We start from the raw sequence: 20,327 nt of genomic DNA, 5'->3' as shown, positions 1-20,327 counted from the left end.
TTCTGATGTCATTCCTATAGTTACAATCATACTAGTTATAAAAGCAATTCAGAAATTGCTGATCTAATCCACCTTCCCACACAAACAAAAAAAGGTCCTTTGCCATAACTGAAATTATGAACTTCTGAGCTAAAGAACTACGAAGCAACAGCTTTGAAAAAGAAGTTTAAATTCTTCGCTGTTGTAATAAACTAGTATATGGGTATTAAAGAAATAATGCCAATTATGAAAATATTATAGCAAAACCAATTTCTTTTAAACATGCTGACAACATCACTACTTATCAATGGTATAAAGCAGAATCACCTGCCTGTAGAAGATCAAACCATGGAACAATGAATTAACTTAATGAGACAAAACATCTTTTAGAGGCTGCTTCTAATTCAACTTTAGATTTTTATAGATCCTCTCAGGTCAGGTTTGTGCTTTCCTGTTTTTGGTAAAATCAGCATCAAATATATTATAACAAAACACCAGGCTTTTTTCCATGTGAAGGGAAGTAACATCAAATTGTGAGATATCTATTAAATAAACTTGAAGTTTAACGGTTCTAGCACTAGCTAGAACCCCAAATCCTATTTTTACTGCCTAAATATTTAGGTTACATTACAAACATCCTCATGGACCCCATAGTCACAGTAATGAAAGTCTACAGGGAGATTTGGAAGAAGGAAAGATCAAGTTGTTATAGCTTAACCATTTCATCCACTAACAGTTATAAGCAATGTGTTTTCCTTCAGTTACCTGAAGTCTTTGGCTCTAAAAGTCAGAAGCAAGGAAAATACTTTACTGCCCTAAGTTCTTTTCAGTAATGACTTGGAATTTATTTTAATTTCTTTCCTTCAAGTGCAGTTCAAAAAGCTCTTCCTTTCAGCTTTCTTCCTTGTCCCTAATTATGATAAAAATCAATGCTATGTTAAGTACTTCTCTATTCAATCACTCGTTTGAAGTTTTCTTTTAGTTTATTCCCAAATGTTATCAACTATTTGCAAACAATGCTGCTCCTTAGCTATTAGTTTATCTGGCACTTCAGACAAGACACTATTTGAGAGCTTCAGAATGTATACCATTATTTCCCCACTTCCCCAACAAAATAACTCCTCTCACCCATTGTATCAGAGACACCCAAATTATAATCAGAAATGCTCAAGCAAAAAAACAGGGGGAAAAAAATCCCCAAAGAAATGTTAGTCTTAACTGAAAACTGTAAATACAGGGATGCATTTTTTTTTTAACAGTCATTTCTAAAAACTTACTATTTCTCAGAAGAAAATATTGTAAAGAAGTATTACTCCTTCACATTAGGGAGCACAAACTATAAGTCCTGTTTTCTATCAGAGACTTGACATTTGAAAGTCACTCCTCCTCTGCAGTGCTCTTTGGTACCCTACTACCTGCCTTTACCTCAGTCCTCCCACTGGGCCTGCACTGCAGCGTTTGACAAGGCACCCTCTCTGCTTCTCATTTCATTCTGAGCAGTGACAAGCAGACACTACAACAAAAGGACCATAAGAAAAAAAAAAAAAACAAACCACCCACAACCTAAATACGCTTGGAGGAAAAAGTCCTTAATAGCAACCTAAAACACCAGCAATAATTCAAAGCATTTCCTTAGACTCTTCTAGTAATCCCCATATTTGCTGTTAGAACTGCAACAGCCAGCTTGCCTACTGTGCAGTCCTTAAAACAATGACAGAGCTGGAAACAGCGCAGAAAAAGAATTTCAGGAAGAAATTCAGTAGCAGGGATTTCAAGAAACAGAACTTCTTCCCCTGACGGGAAAGACACAAGGTGGCCTTTTTTTCCTTCAGCAGCATGAACATACCACAACTTAACTGAACTCTGAACTGAGCGTCGGCAAATGCATATAGAAAGGGGATAGGAAGTGGGGATGGGGGAATAAACCCAACTCGTAAGTGTAAAGTAGTCGTTAATACAGAATCAGTTTTAACAACTAGTCCAAGTACCTAATAGATAACAATGCCATTAGGGAAAAAAAAAATAAGCACAAAACAAGTGGAGATAACAAATTGCCAGAGCAGAGATCCAGCAGTTTTTGTACCTCCAGAACTAAGTTACAGTTTCATAATTCTGATATTTTCCTTTAGCAAAGCATGCAATTCAGCATTCCAATAATTAAATCTAGTTAAGGGAATTATTTAATGAAAGTTAAAACTCAGCATGAGTAGAGTAGGTATTTTCGGGCTCTCAGACATCTGTTCCTGATGTCCTGACACCATCTCAAATAAGCAATCTGTGAGAAACTGCACTATATTTTTTCCTATACCAGCTGCTGTCTCTTTTACTACTGACAGTTCCACTAAGCTTTCCAGCTCCCTCAGTTGAGACACCTATTCCATGCCTCTTGTATTCAATCTGTTCAAATGTCACTTCTGAAAAATCAATTTTTTAAGCTCAAGGGAAACAAAACCCAAAAAATCCTTCATGTCATCAGGGTCCTCTCTGGAACCTGAGGTCACAGGTCATCCATCTCTAATTTTTAGCATATGTAACATTTTCATATCTGATCTCCATACTTTCAAATGTTTTCTTCTCTTCAGTCCACCTCCTACAGCACTACTCCACTTACACCTGCTATCACAGTATCAAAAACAAGACCAAATAAACGGGAGAGAGATCCTTAGAACATAGGAAAGAGGACAGGTAGATTCATACCATCTATCTGATTCTACAGAAAAGCTTCATATTCAACTGCTAACCTGTTTGTTCAGCACAAGAAGCAGCAAGACTGTATCTGGCAACTGTTCAGCCCTTTTCCTCAATGCTTTAATCCTTCCATTTAAAAACTAGCATATGGAAAAGATAAGAAGTTATAAGGCTAACAGTTGTAGGCTACTACAATCTGCTTAGAAGGTCCAGCTATTTCCCACGGCTCACTCCTCAACTCAAGAGATTCCCACCAGAACTTCTGTGCTCAAGGAGTGTCCACCTAAGCATCCTCCAGCTTTCAGTCATCTGCCCCTGTTACAAAAGGTTATGCACAGGGAGACATTTTCAATACTATTCCCACACTGAGAGGAGTACAGTGTGCCACGGAGACCCCTGAACTCTGTCCAGGTTTGAATGATCTGGCAGCCTTCAGCTCACAGCACAGCAGAAATATAGTATGTATCACAGGATTTCTTTTGGCCAACAACATTTAAACCATGGCACTGAATGAAGTAAGCTATGCTGTACCTGCCACCTATCCTTTGCCGTGAGGCCCAAGGGCTGTGAATTAATGCAGTACAGCTCAATGACTAACAAGTTGTCGCTGTCTGAGTTGAGTCTGAGCCCACAGGCACAGATGAACTCCAGGCCACGCAGCGTTGAGCACACCAAAGCACGGCAGCGTTGGTGCCAGGCATCAGAAATCACCACAAGAAAACACCCCAGAGTGTCCCAAAACACAAGTATCACCCTCCTACACCCTGGGGGGTGTAGGCGCGCAAGGACTTAACGCCTGGAAAAAAGCACTAGGTTACCAGAAAGCTGCAGAATGAAACATGCAGTTTGAAGCTCTGACCCCCTGGGAAGGGCAGAGCATCTGAACAAGGCTGTCATAACCCACGGGTTATCAATCGCTTACTGTCTGCAACTGATTCTCATGTTTGTACTCACATCTGAGAGTTTCGCTTCAAGATACTGGCTGTTCTCATAGCTCCTTATGACTATCAAGTCTAAATTAGTATCTTAATTAAAAAAGAAAAATAAGCATACCAGTGAAGTCATTATTTTCAGAGGATAATTACATTTTCACTAGGGTTTTACTATCAAAATGTAAGAACTGGGGGGAAAACTAGCAGTCCTGTTAGCAACTTATTTAATCACAGAAGAAAACTGAGGAATTAGAACTTTCGGGTATTACAGTCTCTGGTTGTGTTTTTCTCATCCAGGAGCAAAGAGACGCAGCTAGACAGAACCAACTCCAGGTCAGATGCCCCAGCTTTCACTTCTGGGGAACATTACCAACCCTTCCCTAATCAGTGCAATTTGAGATGTGGGAGAAGAGGATATTCTGAAATAAGCCTCAAAAGCATGTTTAGAATAACATGCCCTCCCAGAGAGAGAGAAAGAAAAGAAGAAAAGGAAAAGAAAAATATCAATGACACATTTTATCAGTAACCCCCAGATCCCTTCCTTGCATTTCACTATCTCCCTGATGATGAATTACTTGGCACACGACACTGCATTCCTTACTGGGTGTGGAAGAATTGCAGACATACTGTATGAAGCCTGGTAAGCATTAAATAAAATGTATACACAGACTTAACTGGACAGGACTTGTATCAATTATATCTGTATTTTTTACAAACAGAATATGGAATTACAGAAATGCCTTGGGATGTCCCAAAAAGCTTGAACAAACCCAAAAGCATAGAGGTACTGGCAACAGAAGGGTGGAGATGGAAGGGAAGTAAAGCATGATTGTACAGTCAATTTAAGATAAATCCACGGAATGTCCACAGAGAGATCTTCTACAACAGTGTAATGGATAACTGAGGAAGATTTGTTGCTGATCAAATCTTAGGATTATCCATTTCTGCTGTACATAGTGTAAGAAAGTCCTGACTTACACAAACTGCAATGCTATCAAAATGTGTCCATGTAAGCGAATGTTTATCTTTGTATTAACCAAATGCATGTAAGAGATGGCACAAGCTAATTATGCCACTACCACCTGCAAAACTCCCCTGAAGCTGGATTGTAATTTATTGTGGCAGTCTTGAGAACTCCTTAACAAGAAGAGACGTCCACAATATTATATTACTAAACCGTATGGGAATGTCCTGTTTTTACAAGATAAGCTTAACCCCAATGTTATCCCTGTTTTAACTTTGTAACTAATCAATCGTGCAGAAGGGGAAGGGTGTAAACTAATTTACAACCAACATTGCCTTGAAACCGCTTTGAAGCAAGACAGACCAGATGGAGTAAAGATAACGGAAGAAGCAGAGGGGCGTACTGAAGATGTCGAACCCGACCTCTGTGAGGATAAAAAGAGATGTTCAGTTTGCTTGAATTTGCGAGCCTTTGGTGGAGCTGTGACTCCCCGGCCGCCCAGCGCTGTTTTTGCTTTCCTACCTTAATAAATATTTAGTGAATCTATTTCGGACTTAGTCTTTTTTATTTTAAGTTATAACAACAGGAAGTAACTGTATCAGTAAAGATTACCATACTATGTAAGAAATTTGTTTTGTCAGTATACATTATAAACAGTATACATTATATTAAGGACTGGCCAGTATAAGTAGTTCATGTTATCATAATATGTTTAAAAAATGGCAGAAAAAGTTTCAAGTATATCCAAAACTACTAGTAGTTTATTTTTAGATCAACTAGATTTCAAGTTGACATCTTTTCAATATTCAGAAGCTATTTTGTTGAAGCCAACTTTTTAAGAAGAAAAACGTACCAAAAGAAAGATACTGACTGTACTGTATTACAACAATGCAATCCAATGAGGTTCAAAGCATAACCACATCCCATCAACGGATATCAGAGCATAAATTTTCAATTAGCTGCCTTGAGTCAGCAAAGTTTATGTACCACAGGTCACTGACTTCTTTGCCAGACCTTCATAGCTCATCCTTGTTTTACAAAACCCTGTCCTCAGCAAGAATCACTGCCAGGAGCCAGCAACTCTTCAGCGTTACTTTCTAGTCCACGGCTAAAAACATCAAGGAATAAGAGACCTCAAGATATAATAACCTTCCTATAATCTGAAAAATTAATGTTTAGGTTTGAAAAACACCTTGCAATCAATGAAAGCCACTTGTAGATCCCAGTTTTACACCAAGAAAAGAAAAACGTATGTATTGCACCTGGCAATGATCTAATGAGGAAGGACATGCTTAGAGATCAAGCACCTCTTCCTCTAACCTCAATAGTGTAAGCATCACATCTGAGGCTTGCTCATATTTTGTGAAATACCTATGGCATTCTCAGATGAAAAATAATTTTTATTTATTTTTTTTTTAAAGAAAACACTGTATCACCATAAAATACAGTGTTAAAAGTTTAAAAAAAGAGAACAGCTGTGCTACAACTTAGCTTTAGTAAGTATTTTATTTTTACTGAGTAATGTATTGCAATATTGACAAGGATGCAAGCTCACTTAATAACATTTCTAACGAAACAGACAAGGAAAGCAGTTCGAAACACCTTTCCAGCTGAAGTGTGCTTGTCTTCATCAATCCAGGTCATAAGAGCTACAATGCCAACAACCTAAAGCTTCTCTATTCAAGAATGCGGCCTCCTGATTTTTTCTCATAACTGCCTCGTGTTCTTCTAGCTATTTTTGGCTTGTGTACATATGTACATTACTTGTATAATTTATATGGAAGAAACATACAATAACAAAAGCTGATTACCACCTGCGAAAGCAACACAAAAATTTTAAAGGTAGAGAAATTCATACACACAATGCCAGGAGACAGCAGTCCTCAAACCAATCCTTCATTCCTCCCTCATTCCACACGGTGCTACTTACATAATTCACTGAGGGTATATTCTCTATAGCTGTTCTAGACACAAATTATTATGATATATTCTAAGTAAATGCATGGACTACCAGATACTTTCTAGCAGACAAATGCTTTCTGAACACGTCTGTTTGGACAGTAATTTTTGTGCAAGTTGATGGAATAAAACATCTGGTTTTAAATTTGTTCTGTTTTTACTGTAGTGTTTATAGCAGCTGTTATTTTTCACTTTCAAGATGCAGATAAATTATCATCTACGTTCTCAAAATTGAGCCACATGAATGTTGGCATTTCTCCCAACTGCAAGTTTCATTTAAAATATTATTTCACTGACAGAACCTGTTCAATGAGTAATATTCATTCCACTCGCATATACAAGGGGCTGAGAACTCACCTATGTTACACTAATGCCATTTTTTGTAAGCTGCATATATTTTTACTATATATATTTACATAGAAGAAAAAATGCAAAAGGCAACTTAAGGTCTCATTTTGGGAATTTTTGAAGTTCTCAGTTTTATGTCTTCCTTTCTGCTTGTCCTTCCTCACTTTTGGATTTTTTTATTTTTTTTTTTTTAACCCACAGACTAAAAGTTCCTGGTTGGAATGAATGAACATATCCAAGACCATGTATTTTCTTTACACATCATATGGAAGAAAATACAATACACAAAGTAAGGAACTTGCTTGCAAAATCAGCATGCTGACTGATGTCCATCTCTTCTCCACCCCTGCTACTTCAAAGCTTTGCAGAAACCAGACCTTTCTTACATGCTGCATCATCTTAGGGATAGCTGGAACTTTTCAGCTTTCTGTGCCAATACTATGCAGTTCAAAAGGGTTTGCCTTACCTTTATTCTTAGGACTATCAATTCATTGACTGAAATGAGAAATGTAAGTTTCTATGTTTGGTCTTTATCCTCACAGTTGATATGCAGCCATCTTCACAACAGAGTATCTTGTCAACACTGTTTCTTAGAAACATATGTATAGAGTCCACAGAGTCCATGAGAGGGTGGTTTCATCAATATGTTGTGAGATGTGCAGCGTATTAGCCCTGATCCTTCTGAAGAAAGTATATTTACATTTGTGAGCAACAATGACTTCCAAAAACCTTTATGTGTTAGGTTGCTGCTTTATATATTTTTCTAAAAACTGTTCTATAAGAATCCCGATCCTCATTATTTTAATCAAAAATGAAGAAGCAATACTTACAACATTTAACAGGAAAACAGTTTCACCATCACATATGTTTGAATTCCCACATAAACAATATCATATTTAAAAGGGTAAAGGTAAGTCTGGCACGTTAATATATACCCAGGTGGACACTGTCAGTAGCTTCCTCTGGCTGCTATTCACATCAGTCATCTACCAGCCTGAAACGAGCTCTGCTACATAAGGTGGCAGAGGGAAGAAAGCAAAACCAGAAAAATCCTCACTGCACTGCACATTCTGCAATTTAGAAAATAATAATTTCCTCTCTACTTCTTGTGTGCCATTCTTAATGGCAGTATTAAAATTAACAAATAGAAGCAAATTATCTTGCTTGGGCTTCCAGGACTTCATTCTGAATTAACACTATATAATTTCCAGACTTTCTTTTTTTTATTTTTTAAAAAGTGGTAAAGGTCTATCCTTGTGCTGTCTTCAGTATCTACTTCTTTCTCTACTCCATTTCTTCTCTTTCCCTCCATCAGTCCTCCTCCAGAGGCTTTAACTCCTTTTCTAAACCTCTCCCACCACTCTACATCTCCTTTCCTCCCTTGTTCTACTGCCAAACTGCCCTTTCCTTGCACTTGCATAATAAAAATAAGATCAAGTTTGACACATAAACCCAACAGCCACAAAATCAAAGCCTATTAACCAGGTAAGATAAAACACAGGGAATAGAATAACAAGAAAAAAAAGAAAAGGAGAGAGGAAAAAAAAAAAAAACCACAAAACCCACACTACACCTTATGGTGTAGAAGGCAAACCTTCCAGCTAAAGGAGAAAAAAAGAAAAAAAAAAAAAAGAAAAAGAGAGAGAAATCTCTTTATTCTGTTTTCAAGAGCAGAAGCTTCTATAAAAAGCTTACTGTGATAGGGCACCAAAAAAAAAAAGACAAATCATCACCTTCAGGAGAGGTTTTTGTGCCAGCGCAAAATGCCCAAATGCCTGCAGCAATGAATAACACATTTTTTGCTTCTCCAGCTTGCCTATACTTCTGCATCTTTTTCATGATCAAGTTCATTATCTTCCTCCTATTGTCATGATAAAAGCAGGATGGAGAAATCTGATACAACTCTTCTTCAATTCCCTGCCAGCTCCAAATAACAGCAACAGACAAGAAACTGGCCATTTTCCCTCCTCCCCCACTATTTCTTGTTTTATAAATTTAAGGAGAATAGCAGAATGCCTGGTCTTGCCTGCACTAGCTTTAACTATTCTCCTTTTACTAAGAAGGTTTTCTTCATATTCCAAAGCTAGAAAAACACAGACACCTCTCCCCTGGTGAGGTTAAACATACTACTCTGGCTCCAGTGCGTAGATTTTCCCAGAGTGTCTATGTGTCCCTTACATAAAAGCATCATCCTATCTCAATGAAAGATGTAGCAACCAATATAGCTGTAAAGGGGCAGGGTGGTTCACAACTCTGTGCACAAGGTAAATGCAGAAGCTTTATCAACAGAGAGTCCCAACTTACGTTTATGCACTTCCTCTAACTTTTAAATATACTGCTGAATGACCTAGACAAGTTGTCCGACCACAATTCTTAACTGTGCTCCAAGTCCATTCATTTTTTTAAAAATCTTGGGAACCTGACGAAAAGCACACTATGCAAGGTACAACTCTCAACACTGAACCAGGTAATCTCTAAAAGGCTGTGTAGTTGAAGCAAAGCCATTTCCCAGGTCACTGAGAAATATGGACTTGATGTATGAACTTGTAGTAGAAACTTATTCAAAACCACAGAAAAATATTAATTTAGAGATTTCGACTTACAACCATCCAACTTATAGCTTAAGGTACCTGCAAAGGCTGTACAACACTCTTTAGTGGGTGCACTGGACAACGAGATATATAAGGGCAACCACATTTAGCCTGTGGAAGGGTCCTGAAACAAGCACCAAGCATACAGCAATTAATATTACATATCAGTGTAGTCCAGTCTTTTATTTTGAAGACTAGTACTCCAAATTTTAAAGTGTAATTTTATCAGAAAGATATTACCAACAAACCTGTTAGGTTTCACCAAACATATACTGAATGGTTCAAAACCAAGTTCATCAGTACTTGGTGCATCCAGCTCCTTTCCACCATAACCGATAGGAAGGTTCCCAAACTGAAGAAAATGACACTGTGCAAACATTTTAAAAAGTATAAAAGCAAGAGCCTCATTAATTGCATAGGCCTCTCAGCCTATCCAATGCTCAACAAAATAACAGAACAGCTGATACAGTATATTTTTAAACAAACAAGAGATATTTAAAGCAAGATAATTAACACCAATCAGTATGCATTTACTACAAACAAATTTCCTCCAGAAAACCTGCTAGATTTCAGATATCACAAGTTTGCTTCACAGTATTAACAGCATTGCAGCAATGTTCTAATGCAGGCAGCACTGGGTTTAAGTACAATAAAAAAAATGAACAAGACATATTAAATGCATTGAAAAACAGTTAAAGGATGGAGCCAGCCTCAAAACATAAGTAAATGAGGATCTTTGAGTGAATGTATTTCTAAGAGGGTTCCTTGGCAATCAGTTTTTGGCTCTGGAGTATTTAGCAATGACCTAGATGGAAAAAAAAAATTCCATAAAGATCGCTGATGACATGAAAACAAACTGTCATCAGCAAACAACGTGCATTCCAATACTGTCAAAATAAAATCATACATCTAGTAACAAAAAAGACACAATTACAAGATAGAGGATTTACCTGCAAAAGCACTGACTCGGAAATTCAGGGTAAGGAAAATCTACTGATTATTTTGTCCAAGTAATTCTTCCAACTAATAATCAGTTTCCTCAACTATGTTTTATTATTTGTCTTCTGTAAACAAATACTTAACTACTATGTTTACCCCCTCAAAAACAGGGCATGCACGCACCATGAGAAAGCCCAGGAAGTATCACTGGGTATATGCAAAAACATTCTACCCTGGAGAGAGCATACTGCAGAGAGACAGCTCCCACAGCTCTCCTTTTCATCACCTTCCCATCCAAAAAAGGATAGTTAAGTGCTACTCTTCATTTTGACACTTCTGGCACTCATTTTGGTTGTACTATGCCATATGTTACTGGATCAAGAAGTATACTGGATATCAGGAGAAAACAGAATAACAAGCGGTGTTGGGCCACTGACAGCTTACACAAAGCAAGCAGGAAATAACAAGAGCATGGATATGAAGATACCTGTCTGGAGAACCCAGGCAGCATCAGGGAACATGAGGTCTCAGTGTTGTGTGTAATTAGACTAACAGTTAAACTTACAAGGCAAAACCAACAACCTAGTCTTCAAAAACATAGTGATGGAGACCTAAAAAGCTAATGGTCTTTGAACTTTTTAAGCAGGGAATATTGAGTTGGAGGAAATGGGATGCATTAGCCCTGTATTTGAACCCCACCACAAGCACAACTGAAAGCGTACACAGTTCTGTCAACATGTGAAGAAAGACACTGAAATACCAAATAATAATCAGAAGTATCATAAATTATTAAAATTACTGGGAGATCTGACTTGCAGCAAGAAAACTCCATTGGTCTAGATACTCCAAATACAGACAAAAGATAACTTAGCCTGCCCATAAAGACCGCACACAGAAATTAAATTTGGTAAGAGGTATCTTCAGTCCCATATACGACCCACATAATGAGATTCAGGGAAAAGTCAAAGGCTGACATGTATTAAGAACAACAGGCAATTTTTCAAGCGGCAATTAAAGCTGGGCAAATTATTTCCATAGCAATGGTGAAGAATCCTCTATCAGCAGAAGAAAAACTCTCAGACAGACATCCAAAGAGAAACACAAGTTTGGTGGAACTTGTCAGAAACCACTATGGCTTGTGCTACAGAATTGGGTAGTTAAGGACCTGCATTCTTCAATGTTGTATTACCTACTAATTACATTCCCTCCTGGAAAGAGAAGTGTAATAGCATTTAAATGGCATTTACTGAAACATTTTTAAATGTAACAGTTAAATACTAAGAAAACTTTGCCTTGATGGATTAGGTTCCAAGAAGTAATCAAATGTCTCGGTAAGATGTCCTCATAAGCCTACAAGACATAATGCCAATATACTTGAAAATAAAGTTGTGGAAGTGTATTAGGATCAAAGAACAAACTAATTTCCAATTAGCTGAACCAAATTCAATACTTTTTGTTTCATCATTCATTATAATACAGATTTACAAATATAATTTTACATCAAAAACCAGTAGTTATGGCAATTTTTAGCATCCTTTTCACTTCGAAGTTTCAGTGTTTTAAATACATCATAAAGGACAAAGTAAGAATTTTAGGATTACTTCACTGGGCAGAAGCTAAAGCCCAAATAAATTATTCTTATTAAACAATTGCTTTTAAATATAAAGTGACTGAGGAAATCCTACATACTCACAGAAAGACTCCAGGCACTTTATTTAGTTTAACAACTGTCACTTCTCCTACATGAACAAAATCCATATTCATAAACTGGTAGGTTTTTTGAAATGAGCCAGCAAGTGCATGTGTGCTCCCTCTAACCGCATTTCTCACCGAGCTGGTACGCAGAGAAATCACCACTCAAAAAGCTAGCAGCGAGATGAGCTAGCAATAACAAAACCCAGATAAGACTAAGTAAGTACTTCAGTGTTAGTGCCAACTGCCACTTCTTTTCACTGTCTGAAAGCTAAGTGTGACATCTGGGTGAAAGGAAGACCACGCTCTGTTTTGCCTGTCACTTCATTCCCCCTGGTGCAAGGCTGCTGCTCAGCTCTGAAGTGCACTTGCAAGTCACAAAAGGGATGAAAATACCCAAGTCTCATTTGCTTTAAACAGATTTTTCCTACGTAATCATCAAGCATCTTACATATTGGATTATTATGCATTATATGAATCTATCCTCTGCATAGGCGTAAGCAGCCCTGACACCATGTGACACAAGCAGCTGAAGAACAAAGAACTTGGGTTACCTGCCTGGGGAGAAGAGAAATGTCCATGGCAGCTCTCCAACCAGAACCCACATCTCCACAGCGGAAAACAATTCCTTAACCACAAGACCATCCTTTTCAATTTCAGCCTGAGGTTTAAAGTTGTCTTCTTCCAAATGTTTCTCGTAAGCATCACTGAAGGGCAGAGAATGATGGATTTCTCAGCCTCCCTCTCACCTTGTTGAAATTCTTTCTCTGACTTCACCCTACCATTTGGAGGGCCTCCTCCATTCTCCCAAACCAGCTGGTTTAGAGGCAACACCAAAAGCTATTCAAACTAAGTCAACCAGCTCATGATTAAAACAGTTAGGTTTAATCAACCACTAATTAAACAAAGAAAAAGTGCATCTTAACTGAAAGTTCCAATTTTCCTACAAAAAAAATAGGGATATACAATTAAAGAGATTACTTTTTTTTTTTTCTTTTTTTAAGTGAACATTAATGATAAGTACTTACAGGGAAAAAGTTTCAACAACAAAAAGTGAAGGCAGTGGAAGAGGAAAAAAAGAAAGCTTACATTTGAATGTGATTATTTTTGCTACACAGATTTCAGGATTAAGAAAACAGGGTTAGTGCCTTAATCCAGAACAGAACTTACTAATAACTGATTTCTTTTGACATTTTAAATTCCGAGTTGATTTGAAACTAATGACATAGATCTTAATTTCAATAATGTAAGATATGCGACTCCTGAGTGTTCAGAACAGAAAATACCCTGTTTGTTTGTTCAATATAACACACTGCTTTTAAGTAGTTTTCTTCCTTCCCAAATTGCCTCCTGCTACAAACGGAATCTACATGTGAAGGGACAACACAGTTTCTAGTAAAATCTACTTTGCAAGTAAAATATTTAGTAGAATGTTAGCCCAATATTATCAAAATGTCTTGAAAATTTTAAATGTTTCCACAGTTCCTAACAAATTATAACCAGGGTTCCAAAATTTAAGGAGCAAACTTCCAACAACAGAAGAGAGAGACAATTGCATCTCCAGCTCCTTAAAATAGTTTGCCCTTTCCCAAACTCTGCAAATAAACCCTGGAAGATATTACAAGGCTACAAGAAGCCCCATATAGATATGTCAGAAACACAGTAAAAGATACAGTGTGGGGTTGCTGTTAATCTAATTCAAGTAAGAACACAAGAAATTCCCATTTCAGCAAATTTCACAAATATTAAATAAGCACATGGTCATTTTCTCCTTCTCAGATACTATCTACTGTTAGAAACCTGACAGTATGGTTTATTTTCTATTAAAAAACCAGTTTATTTCTCTAGGACAGAATTCCCTCCCAGCAGCTATATTGATATACCTATAGCCATATAGTTTGTTCAGTAACTGTCTACCCATTTATTACACTGGAAAAAGGTCACAATTCATTGCTAGAACAATTGGACCGGTACTACTGAAGAATTCCAGTTAAAAAAAAAAAATCCCAAATTGCCTGAAAGTACACTTCTTGTTGACATCCAAGGAACACAACTAACTCCCAGAAGAAGTTTGGTGGTGCCCAAGCACAAGAAGTATGCTGGACATGATTCATGCAGACTGGTAACATGATGTATTTCTCAACTGCGAGAGGAAACAGGAATAGGCCAAAGCAATGCTTTAGAAAACACCTGGGTTATAGAATAATTCACACAGAGCAGTTCAGCTCAGAAAAGCAACAACAACATCCATCAGCTGTGGCTCCATTTGTTGTTGTTACAAATCCAAATGTAAGCCCCAGCCCAAATGCAGATGATCCAGGGGCTTATACGCACTTGCAGGACAAAACTCTGCAAGCACAAGTACTAAAAACATTTTCAAGGAAAAAGCGGGGAGAGGGAGGCAGAGCACATGTGACTTTGACACTACCTTGGGCAAACGGAGTTTTAAAAGTTTTTACAAACATTTTACCGATCTATTCAAAAACAGGATAATAATGCCACAGGCAATAAATATTTCATTAATATCAAATTACCTCATGAAAAATAGGTTTTATGTGACATGAAATGATTCCACAGAAACATATTTGTCCATCAAACCCACACAACTCCCATTTAAAAAACAAGCTACTACTTTCCCATACACATAGAACAAGTAAAACCCCAGGGAAATGCTTTATAACAATCCTTCAATTCTGATAAGATTATCAATTGTAATTTCATAAGCAGTCAGATGCCCCAATGTCTCAGACCAGACACAAGTGTTCTTATGTCAAAGTGTCTGGGTTCTAGATTAAGTTCCGCTCTCTGCATTCACACCTGTGTAAATCCAGGGAAAGTTACAGACTTTAGTGGAGACGCTCTAGACGCCCATCTCCCTTAGCACCTTTATCACACAACAAACTGCCTCAAAACAACCAAACAAAAAAAGTAGTCTTTTCCTCTGCTTATTATAAAGGTGAAAAAGAACTTCACTCATTTACAAATCAAGTTGTTTCTGACCTGCTAGAGCAGATTTTTTTTATTAATAAACAACAAGCCCTCCAAATTCTTAAAATAAGTAGTAATGCAGCCCTCCAGATTGACTGAATTTGAGGCCTTCAATTACTTTAGTTAATGCTTATAAATGCAGTGTTGTGCTTCAGTATTCATACTCAGTTGCCTCGGCCAAAGTAAGACTATTTTGCATACACCTGTTAAAGGACAATTGATAAAAAAGTCACACTAATTTACTGCAATTCAAATGAAAATAATTTCTTTAGACTTGTAGAGGCTACTCTGCACAGTAAGTGTTGGATAACCCACGAAAGCCTTTCAACTTCAATACCACACGGCCTAAGCTAACATTAAATATGTTTAAATTATTTAGGCTAATAGATAAGGAGCTTTAAAGAAGAACATTCCAAATCCATGATCACTGAACTCTGTCAGTTTTTGCTTTATTTTTCCACTTTATTTATACTCACACCATCTGGCTGCATTGATCATACAGTTAAACAATCTTGTATTTTTTCAGATAAAGTAAACTCAAAACTAATTTCTATGATCATTCAGTAACACATACACTCTTGATAGATTTGCAGGTGCCAGCTATGAAGTCACTTACCAAATCTTACAGACTGAGCTCTGATTCACAGAAAACATACTCTATGACAAGTATTCAGAAGACTAAATGCACAACCACGCTCAAATCCACACATCACTATTCATTTACTGAGTGTTGTAAGACCAACTTTGGTAAGCCGCAAGTTTCAACTGTTCTGTTGAGAACTTGTATCAGATCCCACATCCCAAATAACTGATACACACAATGACAGAATGGAGTAACTGAACAAACTAAAGTTACTTAGCGTTAAGAGCTCTGTCTCATCATACACCGCTTGCTCAAACAGCCAGATTTACAGAAAAATAAAAGTAGTGATTGACAAAGCATGGTAAAGCAGCATTAGAAAAGACTGCTAAAAGTACATGGACATTGATTTCCAAGTGGTATGGTAGAATTGTTTAAGTGATATTTATCTTTTTTCCATGATGTTTTCAGGTAAGTTCCTTGGACATACCACTTCAAGCTGTCAGCCTTACCAGAGATTTAGTCAGTGCCCAAATACAACAAACAGGCACTTCTAGACCCAAAGACTTATGAGCAAAGACCTCTATTATGGAATTTCACCAGATTACGTGAAAGTGACCCTTAAAATCACTCACGGTTAGTAAAAGAGTTACCATTTCTGCAAAAAGAGATGGAGGTGTCGGGGGGGGGGGAGGGGAAGGAGAACAGTGGGGTTTTAATTTTTAGTCATGAAGTTAAATCCTACATTTTAGGTATCAAAATGTGTCTATTTGTTTTTTAAACAAAACTACAGGAGAACTGCATAAATCAATAAACAAATACAAGTCTAATGTAAATCTAGCACAGAACTGCAGTAACCAAATGATAAGTCAATGGCCTTCTATATGCCTACAATGAAGCATTCTACCTTTATGAAGATGAGTGTGTATCCAAATCATACCAGACGTATTCATAAGGACTCCTAGCTGGCATACCTGTGCATGCCCTCCAGTGTATGGAATTAGACCAGCTCCTGAAACTTTTCAGGAAGTATCGCTACAGGACTCCTACTACTGATTTAGCTCCACGTGAGTTAGCGTCATAGCATCATCAGCATTTGTGCCATTTAACTCTGCCTTAAAATTACTGTCAGAACATCGAGGACCCAGCCATTCCCAAGTTCTTGCTGCTTGGGATCACTTAACATAAGCAACAGCAGGTTTTGGAAGCTTTGGGGTTTTTTTGTTTTTTGAAGGTTTGTGCGGAGATTTGTAATTACTCCTGTAAATGTCTTCTCTATAGCATTTGCTTCTCTTCAAAACCATCACTGCGATGCCTCACATTAAGAAGTCGAGTTTTAGATCCATCCACTAAGAGGACAAAAAGTAAAACACTAGTAAGAAATTCTCTCTCTTGATTTCAACAGATCCCAATATACCATTATTAATTCCACCATCTGGCTTCAACTCTGTAAAAAAAATTGCACCGAGACACTAGATTCAAAACCAGACCTTCCCCGAGACAGATGCACATCAGCCTGTCCACACCCAACAAATTGCAGGACCAGGGCCTGTCACCGTATCAACATAAATTAGGACTTGTCAAACAGGAAGGACGTAGGAACAAGAGGAGATCTCATTAAACACACAGGTAACTGTTTCCACTGTCCCACCCTGTAGCAAAAAATAAATAATAGTAATAATCACAAGCGTGGCAATTTTCTCCATTTATTCTGGGAGGCTCTCACACAGTTTTTAATTCTTTAGTTATTCAAGACAACTTCACCGAAGAAGGAAACTAACCTGACAGAAAAAGGAGCTTAGAAACGGAACGCGGCCGGGAGAACCGCATGTGCCGCCTCCGTCCCCCCCTGTCCCCGCCCGCACCTGCGGCGGCAGCGCTGGCGGCCACCGCTCCGGCCGGGCTGCCCCGCGCCCCCCGCCCCGGCTCCGGACCGGGCCGCCCCCCCCCGCCCGGTCCTTACGCCCAGCTGCTCCTTCGGCTGGGAAAACAAACAAGTAAAGCCAAATGAAGGAAAGCGGGCGCGGAAGGGAAGGGAGCCTGACCTCGGCCAGGGCTGGCGGCACAGCCCGGCCTACCTGCCCGCGGCGGCCGGGAGGGGTCGGGTCGGGGGAGCGGCGGCGGCGCCAGCAGCCCGGACACCATCTTGGGGGCAGTTGGGGGTGAGGAGCGGAGCCCGCTGGGGCAGGACGCGGCTCCGCAGCGTTTACCTGCTCTGCCAGCCCTGCAGGAGGTTGGTGTATTTGCTGAGCGTCCCTTCCAGCACCGGCTCCCGCCGCCTGCCGCCGCCACCGGGCGCCTGCGCGCCCCCCGGGCTGGCCGCCGCCGAGCCGGGGCTGCTGCCGCCGCCGGCCCCCCCGCCTCCATCCAGCCTCACCGCGGCCGTCGCCCGGCCCGGCAACCCGCGGCTGGCGGAGGAGGACGAGGGAGACGAGCCCGCCGACGTGGGGCGGCTGCTGCTGCGGCTGCTGCTGTTGCTGCCGCCGCCCTCGCTCGCCGCTGCCGCCTTCTCCATGGAGCCCCCGCGGCTGAGGCTGCCAGCCCCCTCCGGCCGCGGCTGCCGCCCGTGCCCGGCAAAGCCCTGACTCACAGGCGGCGCGGAGAGGGGCGGCGCCCGGGGGAGAAGGGGCCGGGCCGCGCCGGGCGAGGGAACGGTCGCGCCGCCTCCCTTCCGAGTTGCTGAGGGGAGTTGGGCGGCGGTTGGCGCCCCGCGGCTCGGCGGGCTCCCGGCCGCTCCCTCTGCCGCCCCGCCTGCCCGAGCGGCGAGCGGGCTGGAAGCTGCTCCGGCGGCGGGAGCCGCGCAGGCCCCTGCCCGTGGGCGGGTGCCACGCACGCAGACAGGGACACGCACACACGGAGCGCGTGGCGCAGCGAGGCGGCACGCGGGAGTGCCCCACGCACCCCGAGCCGTGACGGGCGCAGGCGTGCCGTGTGACACCGAGAGGTGACCCCAGAGGAAAACATGCCCGGGGTGCAGGGCGGCCGGGGAGGCCCAGGTGCGGGCAGGCTGGTGGCACTGGGAGAGCGTGCCCTGCCTGCACGTTGCCAAGCCCTCGAGCGTGTGGCAGGGCGAGAGGAGAGCCCAGCTCACAGCCTCCATCCCTGCCAGGCCTCGCACGCCCACCACAACACGCGCAGGTGCAAGGAAAGCAGTGGCTGTAGGCAGGGTGTGCACACACAGACACCGCCGGAGAGGAGGATGGCCAGGCGACAAAGTGTATGACTGTCACTCACAAAAGCTGTGCGCACCAGAGCACAAAGCGTAGCACCGGAGAGGCATTTCTTGGGACAGGCGGATGCACATCGCTGCCTGTTACCGCAGAGCGTAACACCAAGGAGACGACTGTCCACAATACAGTACACCAGCAGCACAGAGCGGTGCCCACACACAGCAAAAAATCAAGAGGATTTTGTCAGGAACCCAACAGTCTTGCCCAACACACGGCATATACTGCTGACATAATGTATATCAACATACCGCACCAGTCATATCCTTCATCCGGACTTTGCAAAAAACCCCACTATTGTGGGTTAAGTCACGTCTGAAAACAGAGGATGTAACCTCAAGATCACTGTAAAAAGCTAAGCAGGTCCTTGTACAGGCAGCTTGGTACAAAGCTCTGTGGTTACATTCCCTCAAAGCAATTCTACGGCCATCCCTGCTGCGTTAGCCAACTGCCTCCGGTTTGTATCTCCACAGCACACCAAAGATGTAGTGACGCTTCTTGTCACTTCATAACTGGAGACCTGAAATACAGAGGAGCTCTGAGGGTCTATGACGAAATAAGAACTGAGCTTAGTTCCTGCCTTTAACCCTCTGGAAAGTTTTGCGCTAGAGATTTTTGGAGGGTACCAAATACCATGTGCCCTCTGTGTGCTGTACCTCAGCAGATACTCCAACCATCTGAATCTATATACATACAGTTATCTACATACAGTCAGAGGCCTTTGTTCCCCATACAAATGAGCGTAGAGAGGAGGGCTCCTAACTTAGATTCTCTCAGTTTTATCTCTGGAAAATTCTACCATATGTGCTGTGGTTGGGTAGCTGAAATGTTGGGCAACCTGATCCTGAGTTTTGGGTAGTTAAACTTCTCGTGTTGTAGCTAAATACTGAGACACTGCAGTCTGGGAACTTGATTTGAATTTAGTATTTCATTGGCAGAACATTTAATGCACATGTCTTGCAGTACAGACAAAGATTACAAACTCAGTTATTTTTTAAAACAAAATACTTCAAATTAACTAATTTTCCAACTCAGAGCTATTACTTAAGATGTTCGTGTAAAATTCCCCAATCATTGTTTACCACAGACAGAAACTGCATGACCACTGTCTGAAAATCCTCATTCTTAGGCTCAACTCACTACTCCTGATGACCACAGGTTTCAGAAGACACTGGAATGAGCAAGGCATGCTCCTTCAGGAAGCTCAGACCCAGAGACGAGCATGAGACCCCTGCATTTCTCCTCATAATCAGTTACAGAGACAGCCCAGCAGAGCGGAACAAAATGCTTCCATGAAGTAAGTGTCACCACATCAGCCACTGCAACACATTACCTATGTGTTCTACATTATAAAGAATTAATGTCATTTTTTCTGCCTTCCACAGAATTTATTGGAAGAGAATTATGTCAGGAAAAGAAGCCTACTTACACAGGTATAGA

The 20,327-nt window shown here is 40.6% G+C and overlaps 1 protein-coding gene across 2 annotated transcripts in view; it reads right to left on the bottom strand.

Annotated features, from left to right (window-relative positions):
- OSBPL10 (oxysterol binding protein like 10) overlaps positions 1–18,175 on the bottom strand; it is a 109,313-nt gene extending 91,138 nt beyond the window's left edge. For both annotated transcript variants that reach the window (XM_074151039.1, XM_074151040.1), the window contains exon 1: positions 17,871–18,175. In XM_074151039.1, coding sequence (XP_074007140.1) covers positions 17,871–18,175 — 305 coding nt within the window. The remainder of the gene's footprint in view (positions 1–17,870) is intronic.
- Positions 18,176–20,327: the final 2,152 nt, after the last annotated feature.

This window comes from Numenius arquata, chromosome 7 (assembly GCF_964106895.1).
Source record: "Numenius arquata chromosome 7, bNumArq3.hap1.1, whole genome shotgun sequence".
NCBI classification, from domain to species: Eukaryota; Metazoa; Chordata; class Aves; order Charadriiformes; family Scolopacidae; genus Numenius; species Numenius arquata.
Note: the sequence above shows the minus strand (reverse complement) of the source record. Positions and strands in the feature narration are given on the sequence as shown.